Here is a 19443-nt window from a genome sequence, read left to right as displayed (position 1 = left end):
TTTTTTTTTTTTTTTATGTCTGTTGCCACTTTTTCTCAGCTCTCACTGAACTGATTTCTTTCAACAATACGTCAAAAAATCACAAATCGAATCTAGTTGAAGACATTAACCTTAAAAATTGAAAAATTTTCCATCGTTCCCAGCAAATGGGGGAGATATCCAAAAAAAATTACAAATTTAAAAATCGGTAAATTTTGTCATTTTTTTCACTTTTTTTTCTTAAAACTTCCATAACTTTTTCAAAAATAAACAAATTAACATAATTTTTTTTTATACTAAAACCTTAGATATTTCCCTTTTATTTGATATCATTTTTTTGAAAATCTAACACTTAACCTGCTCATTAGGGGGGATTTAAAATAGCAATTTTTTTTACAAAAACTAACTTTTTCAACTTAATTTTTGAAAATGTTCCGGAAGGCTGACACTTTTATATATATCTTAAATTAAAGCTAATGTAATATTCTTTATTATGCAAAAAAAAAATTTGCATTTTACCAAATGCTATTTTTGTGTGAAAATTTTCGATTTTGTATTTTACATTTTTAACTTTATAATGCTATGACATATTGAAAAGTGTATGGATCAACATTATCTTTTTATGAGAGATAATATTTTTTAATAATCCCTTTTTCATTCTACATACTTTTTCTTAATTAGGATATTAATAATGAACTAGCAGATCATGTAGCTTTTGGAATAGTCCACCAATTTTTTAAAATTAAACAGTATCTAAAGATTTGCATCGAAGCATTTTTTTTGATAGTGATTTTAATCACTGTCAGATATCATTATACTTGATCCATCTATACCACGTCACCATTGTGCCGCGACCCCCCATGTGCTGGGTTTTTTAACTTTATAATGCTATAACTTTTTGAAAGATGTATGGATCATTACAATTTTTTTATGAGAAGTAATATTTATATAGATCTTTCATTCGACATACTTTTTTTTTTTATAATTATAATTTTTATAATAGGCTAAATTGAATAACTTTTTTTTTATTGGTTTTTTTAGATATGTAATCATTAAAATTAATTAAATTCTGAATATTTCCATTGTAGAATCTTTTTAAACGCCAAAAGTTAATTAGAAATGATTACTATGATTTTTATTTAAGTGATCTATTACGATAAAAATGTAAAAAAATCTAACTTTTCTGATAAATATACTGTAAATAGTAATAATAAAATTTGCTGATAGCATATTAATCTTAACAATTTCATTTTTTACTATTTAATAATGTCAATTTCAAACTTGCAAGTTGAGCTACTTGTTATGGTAATAAATTCATTTTTTTTTTAATTAAAACTTTAACTTTAAAGGACGATAAAAAGTAGGTTCAAAATGATTACTTTTAACATATTAAAAATCAAAATCAAGAATAATTTGAAAAGAATTAATTTAAAAAATTATATAATATATAATTAAAAGAATTACTAATCTGGGTATAATTAAGGAAATAGAAGTTGATGTTGCTTTTGTAATTATCCATCAATTTTTTAAGATTAAACACTATCTACAGATTTGCATCGAAGCGTTTCTTATGATAGTGATTTTAATCACTGTCAGATTAAATCTATACTGGACCCAACTATGCAACGTCTCCACTATGCTGTTTTTTTTTCTTTAATTAACTTTTATGTGATTTTTTAACTTGATGTGCAAATACTCACTTTTTTATTTGTAATAATTTCAAAAAAAAAAAAAAAAAGAGGTAATATGAAAAATTTAATTTCAGAATTAAAATCAGCATAAAAATTTGATTTAGTAAAAAGTATATTTTGGTCTATACTGATTAAAAATGTTTCATTTTAGTGATACGAATTTACTGTGTAATTTAGTTTAAAAACAAATTATATACTCTTTTATGTTATTTTTATGGATATTGGTCTAGATTTCTAAAATTAAAGAGTTTTTTCCAATATTTGGTGATTATAAGTTCAACTAGATTAAAATCTATTCGTGACATATTGATCATTAAAATTGGTCAAAAGAGATCTCAGAAAAATGACAGATAAAAAAAATCATATAATAAAATATTTTAATATGAATAAGAAATTTTTTCTTACAAGGTGATACTATAATGATGATGTGTTCTTGATATTCATTGAAATTATTCAATCTAAATGTGATAAAAATCAAATGAATTTTGAATTTTATTTCATCTTAATAAGAATTAAGAAAAAAATGCAAAAAGAGTTATCTTGAAAAGAAGGGTTTGAACTTTGTAACCTGTGCAGTTAAATCTGTAAAATAAGATGCGACCACTGCACATTATATTAATTTGTAGCTAAAAAGACCATTTAAGCTAGTTTAAAAATTTAAAGTCGTTTTTCTAAACATAAAAGATGCAAAATATTCAAAATAAGTTTAAATTTATATTCAATGTTAGTTAAATTCATGTAGCTTTAATAAAAATCGATGGCTTCATTACTGTGGTAAACCATTGCAAGGTATTTTATAATAAAAATCAAAAAAATTTTGATCACAAAAATAGCATGTTTTTTTTTAACTTAGGGACAAATTTTGTTTAACATATTGTATGTATTATAATCTTTAATTTAACATATGTATTAAGGTTGTAGTATTTTCAGACAACGGCAGTTTTAAGAAAAAAAAGTTTAAATAATTTTGATGTTTACTGATTTTAAAAAGTTATTTTTTGGAGGAATTTTCCCATTTAAAGAGAACAAGGGAAATTTGTCAATTTTGAAGGACAATGTCTTCAACTAGGTATGATTTGTGATCTTTTGACATATTATCAAAAAAAATCGGTCTGTTGAAAGATGGGAAAAAGTGGTAACAGGCATAAAAAAAAAAAATCCATAATAGTAAAATTAATACCATCTCAAATTTGCATTGAAGCCAAAATAAATTTTATAAAAAAATATTCATCTTATACGAGGTGTGTTCAATAAATACCCAGACAAAATTTATTAAAAATTGTATTTCAATCTTACAATTTATTTAAATGGATCACCTTCAAAATATTGTCCTTTAGCTTCGATACAATGATCCCAACGTCTTGCCACTTTTTGAAACACCTTTGAATGTCCTCCATAGTTATAGCCTTTAGCTTTTGTGTCGCGTTCTGGATAGTTTGTTGATGTCCTCGAATCTTTGGTTTTTTAGGGTACTTTAAAGTTTTGGAAACAAAAAATCATAGGGAGATAAGTCAGGTGAATATGGTGAGTGAGGACCACTAGTATATTTTTAGATACCAAAAATTCACGAATGTAAAGTGCTGAATGCGCTGGTACATTGTCATGGTGCAAAATCCATGACTTTGATTTCCACACTTCTGGCCTTTTACGGCATACTTCTTCTCTTAATCTTTCTAGTACTTGTTTATAAAAAAATTAATTTACTGTTCGACCTGTAGGTACAAACTCATAATAGTATAAACCAAAAAAATGAAAAAAAAAAAAACGATAAGCATTGCTTTAATGTTTGCCCGGACCTGACGACATTTTTTTGGACGAGCTGAACTTGCAGTATTCTTTGAGATGACTGAACTTTGGTTTCAGGATCATATCCATACACCCATGTTTCAGCACCTGTAATAATGGATTTTTATAAAATTTGGGTCATTAGAAACCCGATTTTTTAATTCCAAACAAACTTCAATGCTATGTTCCATTTGCTCCTCAGTTAACAATTTTGGCACTAATTTTGCGCACACTCTTTTCATTCCCAATTCATCTGATAAAATCGAATGACAAGTACCAATTAATATGCCAACTTCATTGGCTACTTCTCTGACAGTAATCGTCGGTCATATCTAATTTTGTTTTGAACAAGAGTAATGGTATCATGTGTTTTTGATCTTGACGAACGCCCAGGATGATGGTCATCTTCAATGGATATCCGACCTTCTTTAAAACGTTTGAACCATTCAAAAATTTCACAATGGCTTAGTGAAACATCTCCAAAAAACAATTTAATGAATTCTAAAGTTACCGTAGCATTTTTACCAATATTGAAACAACATTTGATAAACGCGCGTTGCACGGTAATATTATCCATTGTGAAATCGCGATTTCATACAAAACGACCAACTTTGAACGCGTATTTTCAATGACTGATTTAAGATAATGATTATTATTTTAAATTAAATAATGGTCATTATCTCTCGTTTATTTTGGTATAATAACATTACCGATAACATCAAACGTTTTTCTGTAATAATTTTAGTCTGGATATTTATTGAACACACCTCGTACTTATTTATTTATTGAGCAATATTTTTAGTTTGTTTCATTTAAAATAATAATATTGGCAAATTTAAATTACAATTAACCACATAATGTACGATGCTATAGAATAATATAATTAATTTAATTTTATATTTATTTAATAGCACACCTTAACATTTTAATCATTACTACACTAATGACATTAAGAGAATATTATTGTTAGTAATGTCAACAATGGATTTACACCATTTGACTTCTAAGGTACAAATTTATTATGTTTAATTATATTATAATATTATGTACCTGCATTGGTGACATGTCGTTCCTTTATCTGCACTATACTTTTTTCCACAAGAGCTGTATGTTATGTTTGCCAACATTTCTTCTGTAACTTGTGAAACTGTCAATCGTGCTACAGGAACTGAGCTACTATTACGCTTTCTCTTTGAACGCTTTAGAGAACAAAAATTTAATACTGTTACACATTTAAGTCCAACAAAAATTTGTTTTAAGAATTTAAGAAAAAAATTCATTAAATGTTTAAAGTAAAATTTCTAGAGCATTAAAACTTTTTATTATTTTGATTTTTGGTGTATTTATTTTACATTATTAAACATTAGTCTAAACCAACCAAAATATATCAAAAGTAATACAATCTTTGTCTTAAATATTAATTACAGATATGAAATTTTATCTATGAACATTATTGTCATGTCAAATAGCACAGATAATTTTACTGTATATATTTATGAAATTGAAATTGAATGTAAGTCATCATATATAAATAAAATTAACTGTTTTTTTAATTAAAAGTACAAAAAACTTTCAGTATTTAATATTTATTCTTAAATATTGTTAAAAAAAAAAATAAAAAATAGTTTAATTGTTATATAATCTATTTTATAAATTAATTTTTTTTAATGTTGATAAACTGTTAAAAAATTAAAAAGAAAATCTTCAAATATATATTTTCATTTAATGACTACTTAATCATTTTGAAATTAGCCTCAAATGCAAAAATATTCATCTTGGTTAAAAATTCTAGCAAAATAATTTATGTGTTTTTAGGGAAATATCTGAATTTATTATTTTTGAAGGCTCTCCTTCATTCAATTTATTAATAAAAAAAAAAAAAAAAAACAATTTTAGTGATAAATTTTTTTTAAAACATGGCCACTTTTACAGTCATATATCATTTATTAATGTATAAATATCAGCATTTGGAGACTGACATAGACCGAAATTTGACATCAAATTATATTAATTACTTTAGTTACATTATACATCATGGTGTTACTTTATTTTTTTACAACTAATAGGTAGGTTATATTTAGTATAGTGCAAAGAAAAATGTATTATTTACTTTCTTTTTTAAATGAAAATCGAGGTTTTTTTTTATTAGTTTTGAATAAAAATAAAAATTAACTATACACCATAATTCCCTACAAAACTTTCATGTAAAAATAATGGTCATTCGATTTTAATAGAATATGGGATTAAATAAGATAAACAACAATATCTAAAAGCATTTTATTTGAATATCAGTTTCAAACATTTCAAAGTTCTTACTAAAATATATGGCAATTTAAATCCAGTTTTATATCATTTTTGATGAAAACCAAGCGACTTTTTTTTGATATTATTTGAATTTGAAGATTTAGTTAAATGTCATTTAATACAAGGTAAATAAATTAAGTAGTAAATAAAAATACTCCATAAAACTGTAACTATAATTATAATTACTTACAGGTTCATCATCATCATATTCGATATCGTCATCACTAAGTATGAAATCACTATCACCTAAGGAATTATAATATTCCTGATCCCTTTCTTGATTTTCAACTTTTTTAAAAAATGGAAACATTACACGAATTGTTCCTTGTCGTTTTTTTTTTTCTCCGATTTCATCATCACTGCAATCATTGTAGTCAGCTTTCCTAAATATATCAACCAAATTTTTTTTAATTAGTTTAGTTTTACATAATAATTCAAAATATGTAAAAACATTTGAATAGAACCAAAAGTTTAAGTATAGCAACTTCAAGTTCACAAGTCAAGTCAATAATTAGAGTTTTTACATAAAAAAAACATAAATATAAAACAAAATGGTTGTATAATTATAATGTCATTAAATTTTGTGTCAGTATACCAACAGACATATGACTAATGACTATAGGGGTATATACAGTATTACAATATAGAATTAATGAAAGCACTGTTACTATCTAATTGTCTTAATTGAAACCATTATTATTAAATAATAAATCAATGTTTAAATTTTAAAACATATAAAATTATAGGTATTAGTATCTATGTCAGCATCATTATCTTTATTATTTTTCTTCTACTATATTTTCATCATAATTGATTTTTTGAATTATCTGAATTATATAATATTCCTGCATTTTTAAAAATTCTAAAATCAGAACCATCTTATTTTGTTGGCATTTGTTTAAGAAAATATTATTAATGAGGTATACACTGTGAATATTTATTTTTTTTACATGATAGACATCAAAACTTTTGTTGATCACCAAGTACATTCAATCATGTTAGAATATACACATGCTATTTTATGATGTATTTTGTAAGTTTTTTGTTTTCAATGTGTTAAATGTTTTAGAATGATTTATAGTTAAATAAAAATAATCGTGGTCTTACAAATTATCATAAGCCTAGAACTTAAAAATAATATTTTTAGAGTTTCTGTTTTAACAGTGTATACTCTCTAACAGTCCAATACCATGATTGTCCTTATAACATAGTCATCAATTAAAACAATTAATGTATTGAAAGTAATTGCAAAAACCTACTGTCCTTCTACTTGATGATAACAATGTTTCTTTTTTTAATGTTGATCTACCATTTTATGTAACAGTTCAAACTTGTTGGATCACTGAACTTTTTTATCTGTTTAAATTGATTATATTTCAGCTAAAAATTATTCCTATGAGGGTTTGGAGTAGAGCACTTATCCAAAGAAAGGCCAATAGTCTGGATTTAGTCATTGAAACCAACAGGTATAAGTGAAAACAAAGCTTATTTTTTTGTTTTTTAATCAAAATAGACAAAGAAAACCTCTATTTTGTTATTTTTGTAATTGTCAACTTGTGATTTTCAAGTTGCTTTAACATTTTAATTTATAGTTTACCTTTAAATTTTTTTACATATATTTTAAATCAGCATGAAAAATTTAATTAATTTTTAAAAAAGTTGAAATAAAGTAGAATTTTTCCAATATTTTTAATTATAAGTAAATTATCTACTTATTATCATTTCTGATTCGTGCAGATCGTCTAACACATATAATGCGTTCAGAAGTATTGGATAATTTCGAAATTATTTTATTTGGACGTCGCCAGCCTTGAGGATTTCTTGAACGTTTCCTATTTACATGTAGTTGACCAGATGGAACATTTGCAGTTATAGCTAAATCATCAGCTGAACGTTTTACTTCATCAAATAAATCGCTGAACTGTAAATTAAATTATTGTAAATGTTGATAAAAAATCTAAAAATTTGTTTAAGCACCAACCTGTTCTTGCATTTCCATAATATTTCGCAACCTTTCTTTTTCATAATCAGATAATTCTTCGCAATTTTTTTTTCCTATAGCTATGGATACTGCCATTTTTTAAGCTATTTTAATTGATTGAAATCAAGTAATAATAACACTGATTTATGATTATTTTAATAAAACTGTATACATTCAACAAATCAAAATTCTGATTTGTTGAAATAAAATTTGCATTAAATGAATTTGTTATAAATATAAAAAAATAGATAAGAAGTCGAAAAAATTGTCAAATATAAGAATACTACACAGCAAATGTAATACAATTGAATATCATTAAAATAATAATCAGTCCATAAAATTAATAATTATATATTAAAACGAACAACGTAATGCCTCAGAAAAATAAAAACGCCAACACTAGTGATACTATCAGTCTTGTGCTAATACCTAACGTTTTTAACGGACAAAAGATTTGGCGGTAAGATTTGTATTAATTGTTCTTATCAATAATTCTACTATCTGATCCATAGAGTAATAATAGTTAGATAGATAGAGTTACTCTATGATCTGATCATACACTATAGTCTGTGATCTCTTATATCACAGATTAGATAAAACATCTAATTTGTGGTTATATCACAGACTAAATTTTGAGGAGGGAATAATTTCATTATTTAACCTCCTCCATAATCCTCAATTTATGACTTCGTAAACATGTTTATTTTTATTTTTGAGTTTTTTACACATTTAACTGTTTCCATTTTTTGCTAAAGAATAATTAACACTTACACATAATAAAAAATAACACTTCTGTTTTAAAACAGTATTGAGTAATATAAAGAAGTTATAATCAAAAATATTCTAAAAAAAATTGTTTTTTTACTTATGATAAAATTTATAAGTCGACAAAGAATTTTCATTAAAGGCCAAGATATACATTTCCAAACTTAATTTCGCCGATTTTAAATCTACAATTACATTTTTTATATCACCTTTTTTGAGATTATTACTAGTTTGTAAAAATAGAGTATTTACATATAAAACAATTTTGAATTTAAATTATTCTTGATTTTGATTTTTAATATGTTAAAAATAATCCTTGTAAAATTTTGATTCAAAATGTCATTTTAACCCATTTTATAATGTTTTAAAGTTGATTTTTATGAAAGTTTCTAATAAATATAAGTTTTTTAATTAATTTTTTTTTTGAATACTTTTAAATACTTTTTGAATAGTTTATATGTCGAAATATATTAAAGGATGTGTATCCTTTAATAATTTTACAACAATATTTCATATTTTTGTAAAATAATAATTCTCTTTTACTTTGGCAAAAGTTTTATCAATACCTAAATGATCTGAATTCGGTTTACTATATATATAGCACCATATATTATATGGTGAGTATACCATATCATATATCAAGTCCTCTGAAGTAAAACCTCAATTTCCCTTCTTTTACTCTGCACTTGCGTTCACTATCCGTAGAATATTTATTATAAGTACTTATATCTCCAGAATTTAATTTTTCTATTTTAATATCAACTTCAGTACTTTTTATCTACAACGCTGTTATCCAGTCAGTATATATTTTTATGTCAAAAATTACTACTTTTGTTTCATTTGCGTCTTCCACTGAGTTTCTATTGAGAGCATCGGACACTCACTGTTTTTCCCTATACTTCTTACAATCGGTTATTTGTTAATTGGCGATTCACCAGTAGCTTACTAGAACAGAAAATTGTGGAAGTAATGTCTAATTAAGGAGTACAACAAATTAGTTAACAATTTTCGTTATGATGGAATGAGGAGTATCTCGTTTAATTATAGAAACGAAAACGATTGGCTCAATTGAAGGGTTCAAAAATAGTAAAAGGAACCATTGTATTAATTAAAGTTGCAATGTGTCACCGTTACAATGGTCTTTAGATAAGGTCCTTGACACGATTGTAGGTGCCGACAGCATAAGAGTCGCCACGGTAAAAATTGCAAACAACTGAAACGAGCTGTCCGTTACTATTCGAAGAAAACCCACGGTAATTTCTATCCTTATTCTAATTTATAAAAGCAATTTGTTGTTTGTTAATTATTTAATTTAGCATGTGGATTTTGGTTACTAGTAATATAATTAGAATATTTGTTGACTACCCCGTGTTTTGAGGATTTGCTATAAGAAAATGATGTGGATTTTTCAGACATCGTAAGACACTATGTATTTGACAGTAAATCTTTATAATAATGTATAATTTTGAATTTTTATATGTCTTTATACATAGGTAGGCCCGTATTAAACTAGAGGCACAGGTGGGCAGTTGTTCTCAGCGACATTTTTTTAGAGATGTTATTATTTTTAGCGTCAGCATAATTATTTTAGTTGATGTTAACTACATTTTTATTTATTGTCATATAGAGTTTTGTAGTTGAAAAAGCTTTTTTTGTGAATTTGATTACAATTATATTATTTAATTTGAAATAATTTCTGATTATGAAATTTTATTCCAAGGTGGCCATTGTCAAAAAAAGTGTGTGGAGGAATAAGCTGGTAAACGTAGTACGGTTTTTGTCAGTTATTAGTTTGGCATGCAGGCTATCGTAAAGTTGTAAATTGATTAAAATAAAATATTTATCATCGATCGTAGAACTAAGTTTATGTTAATTACCGTATTCTTAAAACTCCTATATTAACTCGGTTAAACTGTTAAATATTCAATTATTAAAAATAGTCGAAAAAATTAGCCGCCCGGACAGGGACTTGAACCCTGGACCCTTAGGTTAAAAGCCTAATGCTCTACCGACTGAGCTATCCGGGCTGTTATGATACTCCATGGAATTTTAATAGTTATTAAAGTGTGTTGTCCATTTATGATATGGGAATAGTTTTCTTGAGTTAAAAGATGGCGCTACACACGTCTTTTTTGTGATCGGGAGTGCCATCACCTCAGCCATGTTTCTAAGTGATTTTAACTAAACAGAATTCCTTAATCAAAAAGTTCGAAGTAAATAGTTGTTATAAACGCGTAATGTTTAACCTTTTTTAGATCACGCCCAAATTTTTGTTTTTTATTTGTTTTATCGTTAAATATTTACTTGTGTTATTATTAACTAAATTAAAATAATGGTGTTTTTTTATATTAAATTATATAATTATTAATTTCAAGATGATGAGAATTATTGCAATAACTTATTTTTCTCTATTTACTTTTTGTGAAATTAAAGCTGGTAAGAAAAACTTAAGTTCAATCTTTTTAATGAATTTAATTTTTGTGTAACCACAGGCATTTTTTTTTATAAAATATACTTCATTTTTAATAAAAGTAATTAAGTTAACTTTATTATTTTATTCAAATTTATGTTTTATGCTTTTTTAATTGTGCTTTTAGATTAACAACTATATCTTGTCAGTAGTAATCATAAATATTTTGTTTTTAGATTCTGATTGTAATGAACCTTTGTTAGATAAAGCTGTACTCCGAGCGACTTCTTCTTTACCTGATAGGGGTCCAGAAAATGCACGTCTTAATGGTAATATAAGATAAATTTTAATATTTTACCTAAAATTAAATGTCAAATGCTGAATTTTTAATGATGGAGTTTTTATTATCCAATAAAAGTAGTTTTCTTTTAGTAAATTGATACTATATTAGTAGTTTAAGAGAGCACATTTTTAATTAAACATGAGAAAAAGTAATTTTTAATTGGGTAGGTCATTAGCTATCCATTTATTCAGATACATAGATCCATAGGGAAAATTACATTTCAGGCCATGGGCTGGCCTAATATGTAGGACCCTTACTGAATAATAAGTTTAAAACTTTACCAGGTGAAATTTCATGGGAATAATGTTACAATATTGTTAAACTTAAACTATCATTATGCAAGAATTTTATATATTCCAAAATAATAATAAGAAAAAATAATTTTAAATACTAAGAAATAGCTTGTAGAATTTATTACTTATTTGAAGTACAATAGTTAATTGTCTCATTTTATCAATGTTAATGATTATTAAGAGCATCCACAAGTGATATAGAAATATTGTTTTATATTGATTATAAGTTAAAACATTTTTTCATGCAATAGTACTACATCTTGGAATGTAAATTAAAAGGTTTATCTTCTATGAACATTGTAAACATTATATAATAGTACCTTTTGATTTTCCAATGGTGAGATGACTAAGTAGGAAAAAATTTGGATGAATCCTTTTTTTATTGGTAGACTATGTTCTCCTTGTTTTACTAGAATATGACAAAGAAAAAGTTTTTAAAAATCCAATTTTATGACCTGATCTCTAAACATAAATTCATTGTGCACTACAAGAATCATAAGTTTATTGAAAAATTATTTTCATGAATGTCTAATAAATAGTTGAAAGAATTATAATTATGATTCAATAAATTAATAATAAAGTATTTTAATACAATTTTTTGTATTATATTAGGGAGTAATAAATGGTATTACTTCCCCTAGAATTGATTTATTTTATGATCTTGTATTTAAAGTATTATCTTATAATTAAATTTTATTATTCTAATATTATTCATGGCATTTAAAACTTTGTAAATACATAAAGCATTATATATAAATTCATTGAAATAGTCCTATTAAGGTTACCTCTGTGAATTTATTCTGAAAAGTTGATTATAAATTGTTCAATTATACATTCAAAATGATGTAGTAGTTGCATGCACAATGGTTTCAAAAAGTGTATTGCAAACCCTGTGAAAGTTAAATTCACAATAGGTAATTTGAAACTACAATATAAGGTATAATATCAATGAACTTTATCACTAGGCCAACACTCACTTATAATTCACATAACAAACTCTTTAGTTTAGGCTAATTGCATGGTATGCATATAAAGGAGATTTATGTGATATCACATAAATGTTTTAATGAATGATGCTAAAGTCTTTAAAGGCTTAGTATGAGATATTAAAAAAAATCCATATTTATTTATATTGATATGGAATATTATCTAAGAAAAAAAGAAAGTGAAGTTTTCTATGATTTTTTAAAATTAATCTGAAAGCGAAAAAAAATTTTTCATCATAATTAATTATAAATTTCTAAATTATATAATATATATATATATATATATATTAATACATTAATCTATTTATGTATGAAGCAGTAATGTTATTAATGTACAAACACATTGTTTATAATTGACAAATAACCAAGTAATATTCTTTTCAAAATTTCCCAAGTTTTCTTTACATATTAGTATGTCTTGGTCAAATATTGGAGCACAAAAGTGTATCTTACATTAGTTTTTTTACAGTTAAAGACTTTGTCTCACATTTAAAATTTAAATAAATATTCTTTTTATAAAAATGGAAATTTTGAGAGTCTTATAATTAATTAACTTATAAATGTTTGTAAGTATTGTGTGGCAAATAGTCAATCTAACATAAGAAAATCCAACTTTATTATCTTTCTTTTAGTGAAACCAGATATGTAGCTGAGTTGTTATCGATATACGTTTTTTGTGTTCAAAAAAAATCTGTACATCAAAAGTCAACTATCCTAAGTCATTTTGTTTGAAAATAGTATCACCATATTTTCAGAAAATGTATGTAATTGAAATTTTTCACCTCTGATGTACAGAAATCTGAAACTCATTGAGCACATCTTTTTCTTCTGTAATAAGATTTATATTATGCATTGGTCAGATATTTTGTTAAGTTGACTTTCTTCAACAACTTTTCAATTGTAAATTTTAATTGTTATATAAGAAAATTTGATTAAATGTAAAACATGATCTAAGGTTTTTAGCTGTATACAAGTTAATCTCTATACATTAGTGTTTGAATAAAATAGTATTGCCTACTGACACTACCACATATATTTTAAAAAGAAATTTTTAAACCAAAGTATTTTAGATCTCCTTGCACATAATTTATTTGTTATTTATTATTTATCTAATATTATTTATTTCCTGTCCAAATTGATTTAAACGAAACAAACAAAATTTAAGTTAACATATAGATAATCTAATTTTTTTTATAGTTATCTATTTTACCAATCAAAATAATATGTTAATATACCAATATATATATATATATTACTAGAAGACAATTATTGTTAAAGGACATATTCAGTTTTTTTGTTCTTTTAAAAATTTAAATATGTGGTATTGTCATTAGTGTCGTGAAATGTAGAAAACATAACATGTGTAGAAGAAATATGGGGAATATTTTAATAGCATATTTCTTGATTTTATGTTGGTCATAACAAAGATGTTTGTACACTGCTTACAATATCACCCTCATACTTTAATTTGATTAAATAAGTTTATTTCTATTTTTACTATTATTAATAAAATATTACATAAAAAGTATATTTCAAATCAATTTATCCCCGTCACTGACGTCCATTTTTCTTTGTCTAGGTGTTATAAGGTGCTATTTAAGCTGTTAAATTTGAGTATGAAACTATAGTTTATATGTACATCATTATTAAGAAAATATTGCAGTCTTCAATGTCTTCACCAAACAGGGTTCGTTGGGTATTTGACTGTGAAAATTGGTTTCCATCTAAAAATGAATGGTCCCATGCATTTCGTTCTATTCAATCTGAAGAAAAAGAAAGAATTGGTCGATTTGTATTCAAACGAGATGCCAAAAGTTCTATCATAGGGCAATTAATGATAATGAAGTATTTATCTGAAACTGCTTGTGTTCCTTGGTCTAATATTAAAATTAAACGAGATACAAACAATAAACCTTTTATAGAAGATTGTAATTTGAATTTCAATGTATCCCATGATGAAAGTTTAGTAGTATTTGCAGGTGAGAAAAATACTAGTGTTGGGGTTGATATTATGAGAAACCATTATAAAGGAGGAAAAAGTTTAAGTGAATTTTTTAGATTGATGCACAGAAATTTTAGTTTGAAAGAATGGGATTATATTAATAATGGTACTGAAAAACAAAAAATAAATACATTCTATAGATTTTGGTGTTTGAAAGAAAGTTATGTAAAAGCAATTGGTACTGGATTAACCATTAATCTCAGAAATGTGTGTTTTGTGCCTAAACAAGATTTGAAAAAAAATGATTTTGTAACGGACACAGAATTATATGTAAATAATGAAGTAATGCATAATTGGGTTTTTCATGAATATTTGTATCATGATTATACTATTACAGTATGTCTTAATAGGAATATTCATCCAATTGAATTTAAAATGTTGAGTTTCAATGAATTAATATATAATGCTGAATATATTACTGAAGATGATGAAAATTACTGTAACATATTCATGGCGAAGGAAAATCAACCAAAATAAAATTATTAATTTGATTTGAATTGAATTATTTTATTTATTTTCTATCTATATTAATATAATATACATAAATATTAGTAATAATTTATAAATGTCATATATAATCATGAATAAAAATAAAAGGGTGTACTATGTTTATTATATTGCAATATTGCATGCTATTTTGTCCTGTCTATTGGGATATATAAAAACTAAAGTATCATTCTTTATGTGTATATACTAACTTGTTTTGAAAATGTAATATTAATGTTATAGTTACATGATATATCTATTTAATACTCCTAGTTGCTATGCAAGGTTCTTTATTGATTGGTACTACTTTTAAAACAAATAAATTACTAGCATAAAGTAATATAATATTCTGTTAAATAAATATGTAAATACATATGCATTTGTTTTAATAAAATCTGTTTCTACACAAGAAAATAAAATATATTATAAATTATTAATTAAAATAAAAATGTAATATTATTAAAAATGTGCTCTTTTTTTAATAAATAAAAAATAAATAATTTATAATTTACATGTAATATCTAAATATTTATTTTATTAATATCACTTTTTTAAAAAAACTCAAGTTATTACTTGATGTGTTTATGATTAATTTAAATTTAATACATTCACTTGGCACAGTTATTTTTTGCAATGATTTTTATATTTGATTTTAGGATATAATAATTTTATTATTAATAAGATCAAAATGTTTTATGTAGAAATATATTTGTATTAACTTGGAATATGTGACTTATTGAATCTTAGAGTTAATCAAAACTATATTTAGAGAGGATTGTGCCCCTAAAGCTCCTGAAATTTATGTAATAAATATTTTTTAATCAACAAAAATAAAAATGATTGAATTTTGTTTTAAAACTTTTGAAAAATATTCCTTAATATTTGATATAACTAGTGCATTTATTTAGAATATTTTAGAAACTCATCTGAAATTGGATAATATTACTCTATTACATTAAAAAAAAAAGTTAATCATTCTTTTACATTAAAACATTTTATCTTTTAAAATTAGCTCTGAAAATAATTCTAAAACTAATGTTTTTTTATTGATTTTATTATATTACGAATGAAAGGATTTTTCAGATTCATAAATTTATTGAGTTCTTTTTTAAATTATTTATGAGCTTGAAGTTAATTTAAGTTAGAATTTTTGTTTTTAGAGTCTATATGTATCTAAATTTGTTAGACATGCTAGTTTTTTGTTTATCACACAGTAATTAGTTCTAATTTATATACGTTATATTATATTGAAAGTTTACAATTTGATTGAAGTAAGATAATATAGTAAAAATATTTATTTTAGGAATAAAACAGCAGTGTATTTACATAAATACTTTTGTATTTAATTTTTTAAAATGTTGAATATCTGCTCCATTTAAATTATCAAATTATAGTTAAACAAATTATTTAATTAAAAAAAAAACTTTATTCACATAATCACTATCTTATATTAGGCGCTTAAATTAAGAACTTTATTTAATCTCGCTTTTTATTTTTTATGTAAAAATAACTTAATTATGTAACATACTACCAATATCTTTTTTCAATAGTGTTTTTTATAATTAATATAGTAAATAAATTAAGTTTTTTTTATTATATAATATAATGATATAAAATGTTTGTTTAAGCTAAGTCTTTTAAAAGAACTAGCTTGAACAAAGTTAAAGTATAATTCATAATACAACCTCTTTTTATGAATTGTATTTTTATTTGTTCTGGAATTATTCGTTTAGTTTTAATTTTAATTATTAGAATTTAAAATTCACAAATTGCTTAAATTTAAATCTAATCGAGGTGTGAATTATAAAACTACCTTCATGACTACATTTTAATTTTGAAATCATTTAGGCTAATTTTTGATTAACTGTATCATTAATATCTAACTTATCATTGCTAAACATAAATGATACAATTGTAACTCAATATTTCGCGTTTCAGCTAAAATTTGTTGAAAAATTTATCGTAATTTCCATGATAAAAAAATGTATTAGTCAATTTTACGGTATTTTTGGGACGATGAAAGTGTATTCTATATTTGTATAAATAATAATGAAATTATTTTTTAGGATATTCCATATAACAACAACAAAATGAAATGAAATTAAAAAAAAAAAAAAATGTCAATATTCAATGCACAAATTTCTTGATAACAAAAAACCAATATATCTTGGTTTTAAGCAGTGCTCGAACCACTAAACCCATAAAAACCTATATTTTTAGAAAAACCTAAAAAAATTACTGAAAAAAAATAGCTAAAAAAGAAAATAAATAAATGTGGATCACTGAAATGTTTGCACACCATTAAAAATATATGCTACTGATAATTTTTTAAGTGGCGTAATTTTATATATAGATATAATGCCCCATAACGTTCTGACATCACTTGTAACTTTTGATCCAATTGTAAAGGTTGATGCATACTAACTACTTCGAAAAACTCAATAAATACTTATCTTAATGTTGTTATCGACCTACTAATATTTTATGTAAGTAGAGTTAATATTTAGAAATTTTGAAAAAGAAAATTAAAATGAATTATTTTTTTCATCAGTAACAAATTATAAATAAAATGTTTTAACATCATAGACGCAACTATAGCAAAAATTCAGGAGTTGCTGAAATTATGGAATGCTTACTAAACCGCGGAAGCTTCCTCCAACATCTCCCCAATAATAAATAATTTTTAAACTAATATCAAGTCGAGTTATATGGTATTATTATTTAAAAAAGTTTTTATATTCATAAACGTTTAAAACGAGTTTTTAATGTGATATTTTTAAATATACATATGATATCTGTGTTATTGCTATGAATACTTGTTTTCTTGATAACGTTGCTAGTCTATATTTTGAATATATCTTGTTTTGTATAAACCATAGGATGTTGAATAGTATAAACTTCGGATTCATCTTTTTATATTTTTGGTTAATAAAAAAATAACTAAAAAAATTTTTTTAAACGATTGAAAAATGTGTTTTAGCTGAAAAAGTTTGATTTTACCATAATGAGTTTTTTTTTTTTCATCTGTTGCCACTTTTTTTCAGCTCTTACTAGACCGATTTTGATGAACAATATGTCAAAAGATCACAAATCATAACTAGTTGAAAACATTACCCTTAAAAATTGAAAAAAATTTCCTTCGTTCCACGTAAATGGGGGAAATTACCAAAAAAATTACAATTTTTCAAATCGATAAATTTTGTCATTTTTTTTTCTTAAAACTACCATAACTTTTTAAAAATTAACAAAACAACTTAATTAAACTATAGTTTCCCCTCGCGAGAAGAATTTTCTTATTCATGTTAATATTATTTTACTATGTGGTTTTTTTGTTGGCTACGATTTATTTTGCCAACACTCGACCTACTTTTTTCAAAGATACGCCAATAATTAAAATTCGTATTTAGTTGAAAATATTACCCTTAAAAATTGAAAAAAAAATTCCTTATTCAAATAAAAAGTAGCTTAACCAGCTTTTTCCATACAAACAATTAAAATCATTCATTTCTAATATTTTTAAAGTATTTATTGTCGAATTATATTTGATATGATAAAAGTATTCTAACTACAAAAGTAAATAATTTTACTTTGTAATTTATTAATTTTTTAACTCTATTTGTGTGAACTACCAGTCTATAGTATTACGAATTGTTTGTAACATGTTATTATATAAATCATAAATTAAAAAAAAAAATGGTTTTTAGTTTCACCTGAATTTATCAATCGATTTTTACGATTATAATCAAATTTTTTAATACACTCAATTGAGTAGATCTTTTTAACAACTTCTTTTTATTGGTTTTTTTAGTTAAAGTAAATCATTAAAATTAATTCAATTCTGTATATTTCAATTGTTGAATCTTTTTAAACACCAAACGTTAATTATAAATGATTACTATGATTTATATTTAAGTGATCTATTATGATAAAAATTCAAAAAAAAAAAATAGAGCTTTTCTGATAAATTTACTGTAAATAGTAATTATAAAATTTGCTGACTGCATTTAATCTTAAAAATTTCATTTTTTAGCTTTGATGCGAAGTTGAGAAGGTATTGGTATTATTATGATGTGTTTTTTTTTGTGTGTCTGGTACCACTTTTTCTCAGATCTCAACGAACCGATTCCTTTTAACGATACGTCAAAATATCACAAATCATATCTAGTTGAAGACATTACCCTCAAAAATTGAAAAAATGTTCCTCGTTCCCCTTAAATGGGGGAAACCTCCAAAAAAATTACAAAATTAGAAATCGCTAATTTTTTCAATTTTTTTACTTAAAACTGCCATAACTTTTTCAAAAATGAACAAATCAATATAATTTTTTTATTATAGATGCTTAATGTCTTTACCTATCATATGGTATATTTTTTTTATAAATCTCTGACCCTTTACCTGCCCACAGGGGGGGGATTTAA

General features: G+C 24.2%; 3 protein-coding genes and 1 non-coding gene across 6 annotated transcripts in view; 2 read left to right on the top strand and 2 right to left on the bottom strand.

Annotated features, from left to right (window-relative positions):
* The window catches only part of LOC126907882 (uncharacterized), an 11158-nt gene extending 3010 nt beyond the window's left edge, over nucleotides 1–8148 (bottom strand). Inside the window, exons 1-4 of the mRNA XM_050689540.1 lie at nucleotides 7741–8148; nucleotides 7472–7680; nucleotides 5950–6142; nucleotides 4506–4654 (exon numbers count right to left, since the gene is read on the bottom strand). Of these exons, the coding sequence (XP_050545497.1) occupies nucleotides 4506–4654; nucleotides 5950–6142; nucleotides 7472–7680; nucleotides 7741–7836 (647 nt within the window). The 5' untranslated portion in view covers nucleotides 7837–8148. The remainder of the gene's footprint in view (nucleotides 1–4505; nucleotides 4655–5949; nucleotides 6143–7471; nucleotides 7681–7740) is intronic.
* Nucleotides 8149–10459: 2311 nt separating this feature from the next.
* On the bottom strand, nucleotides 10460–10532 carry Trnak-uuu (transfer RNA lysine (anticodon UUU)). Its single transcript has one exon. It is a non-coding gene; the product is annotated as a tRNA-Lys (tRNA).
* A 147-nt stretch (nucleotides 10533–10679) lies between these two features.
* LOC126907870 (neurexin-4) overlaps nucleotides 10680–19443 on the top strand; it is a 28429-nt gene continuing 19665 nt past the window's right edge. Inside the window, exons 1-2 of one of the 3 annotated variants that reach the window (XM_050689513.1) lie at nucleotides 10680–10941; nucleotides 11152–11244. In XM_050689513.1, the coding sequence (XP_050545470.1) occupies nucleotides 10881–10941; nucleotides 11152–11244 (154 nt within the window). In that variant the 5' untranslated portion in view covers nucleotides 10680–10880. Of the gene's footprint in view, nucleotides 10942–11150; nucleotides 11245–19443 lie in introns of those variants that run through there. The other 2 variants (XM_050689512.1, XM_050689514.1) reach the window with 2 other exon arrangements.
* LOC126907888 (L-aminoadipate-semialdehyde dehydrogenase-phosphopantetheinyl transferase) lies at nucleotides 11151–15030 on the top strand. The gene is made up of 2 exons (XM_050689546.1): nucleotides 11151–11244; nucleotides 14117–15030. Exon 2 carries the CDS (start codon nucleotides 14171–14173, stop codon nucleotides 15014–15016), a length of 846 nt encoding a protein of 281 aa, XP_050545503.1. The 5' UTR covers nucleotides 11151–11244; nucleotides 14117–14170; the 3' UTR covers nucleotides 15017–15030.

The sequence above is a fragment of the Daktulosphaira vitifoliae genome, unplaced genomic scaffold, assembly GCF_025091365.1.
Source record: "Daktulosphaira vitifoliae isolate Bord-2020 unplaced genomic scaffold, ASM2509136v1 Scaffold_5, whole genome shotgun sequence".
NCBI classification, from domain to species: domain Eukaryota; kingdom Metazoa; phylum Arthropoda; class Insecta; order Hemiptera; family Phylloxeridae; genus Daktulosphaira; species Daktulosphaira vitifoliae.
Note: the sequence above shows the minus strand (reverse complement) of the source record. Positions and strands in the feature narration are given on the sequence as shown.

Bases quoted from the DNA above. Each gene is read 5' to 3' on its own strand.
- LOC126907888 (XM_050689546.1), top strand. From the start codon at position 14,171: ATGTACATCATTATTAAGAAAATATTGCAGTCTTCAATGTCTTCACCA.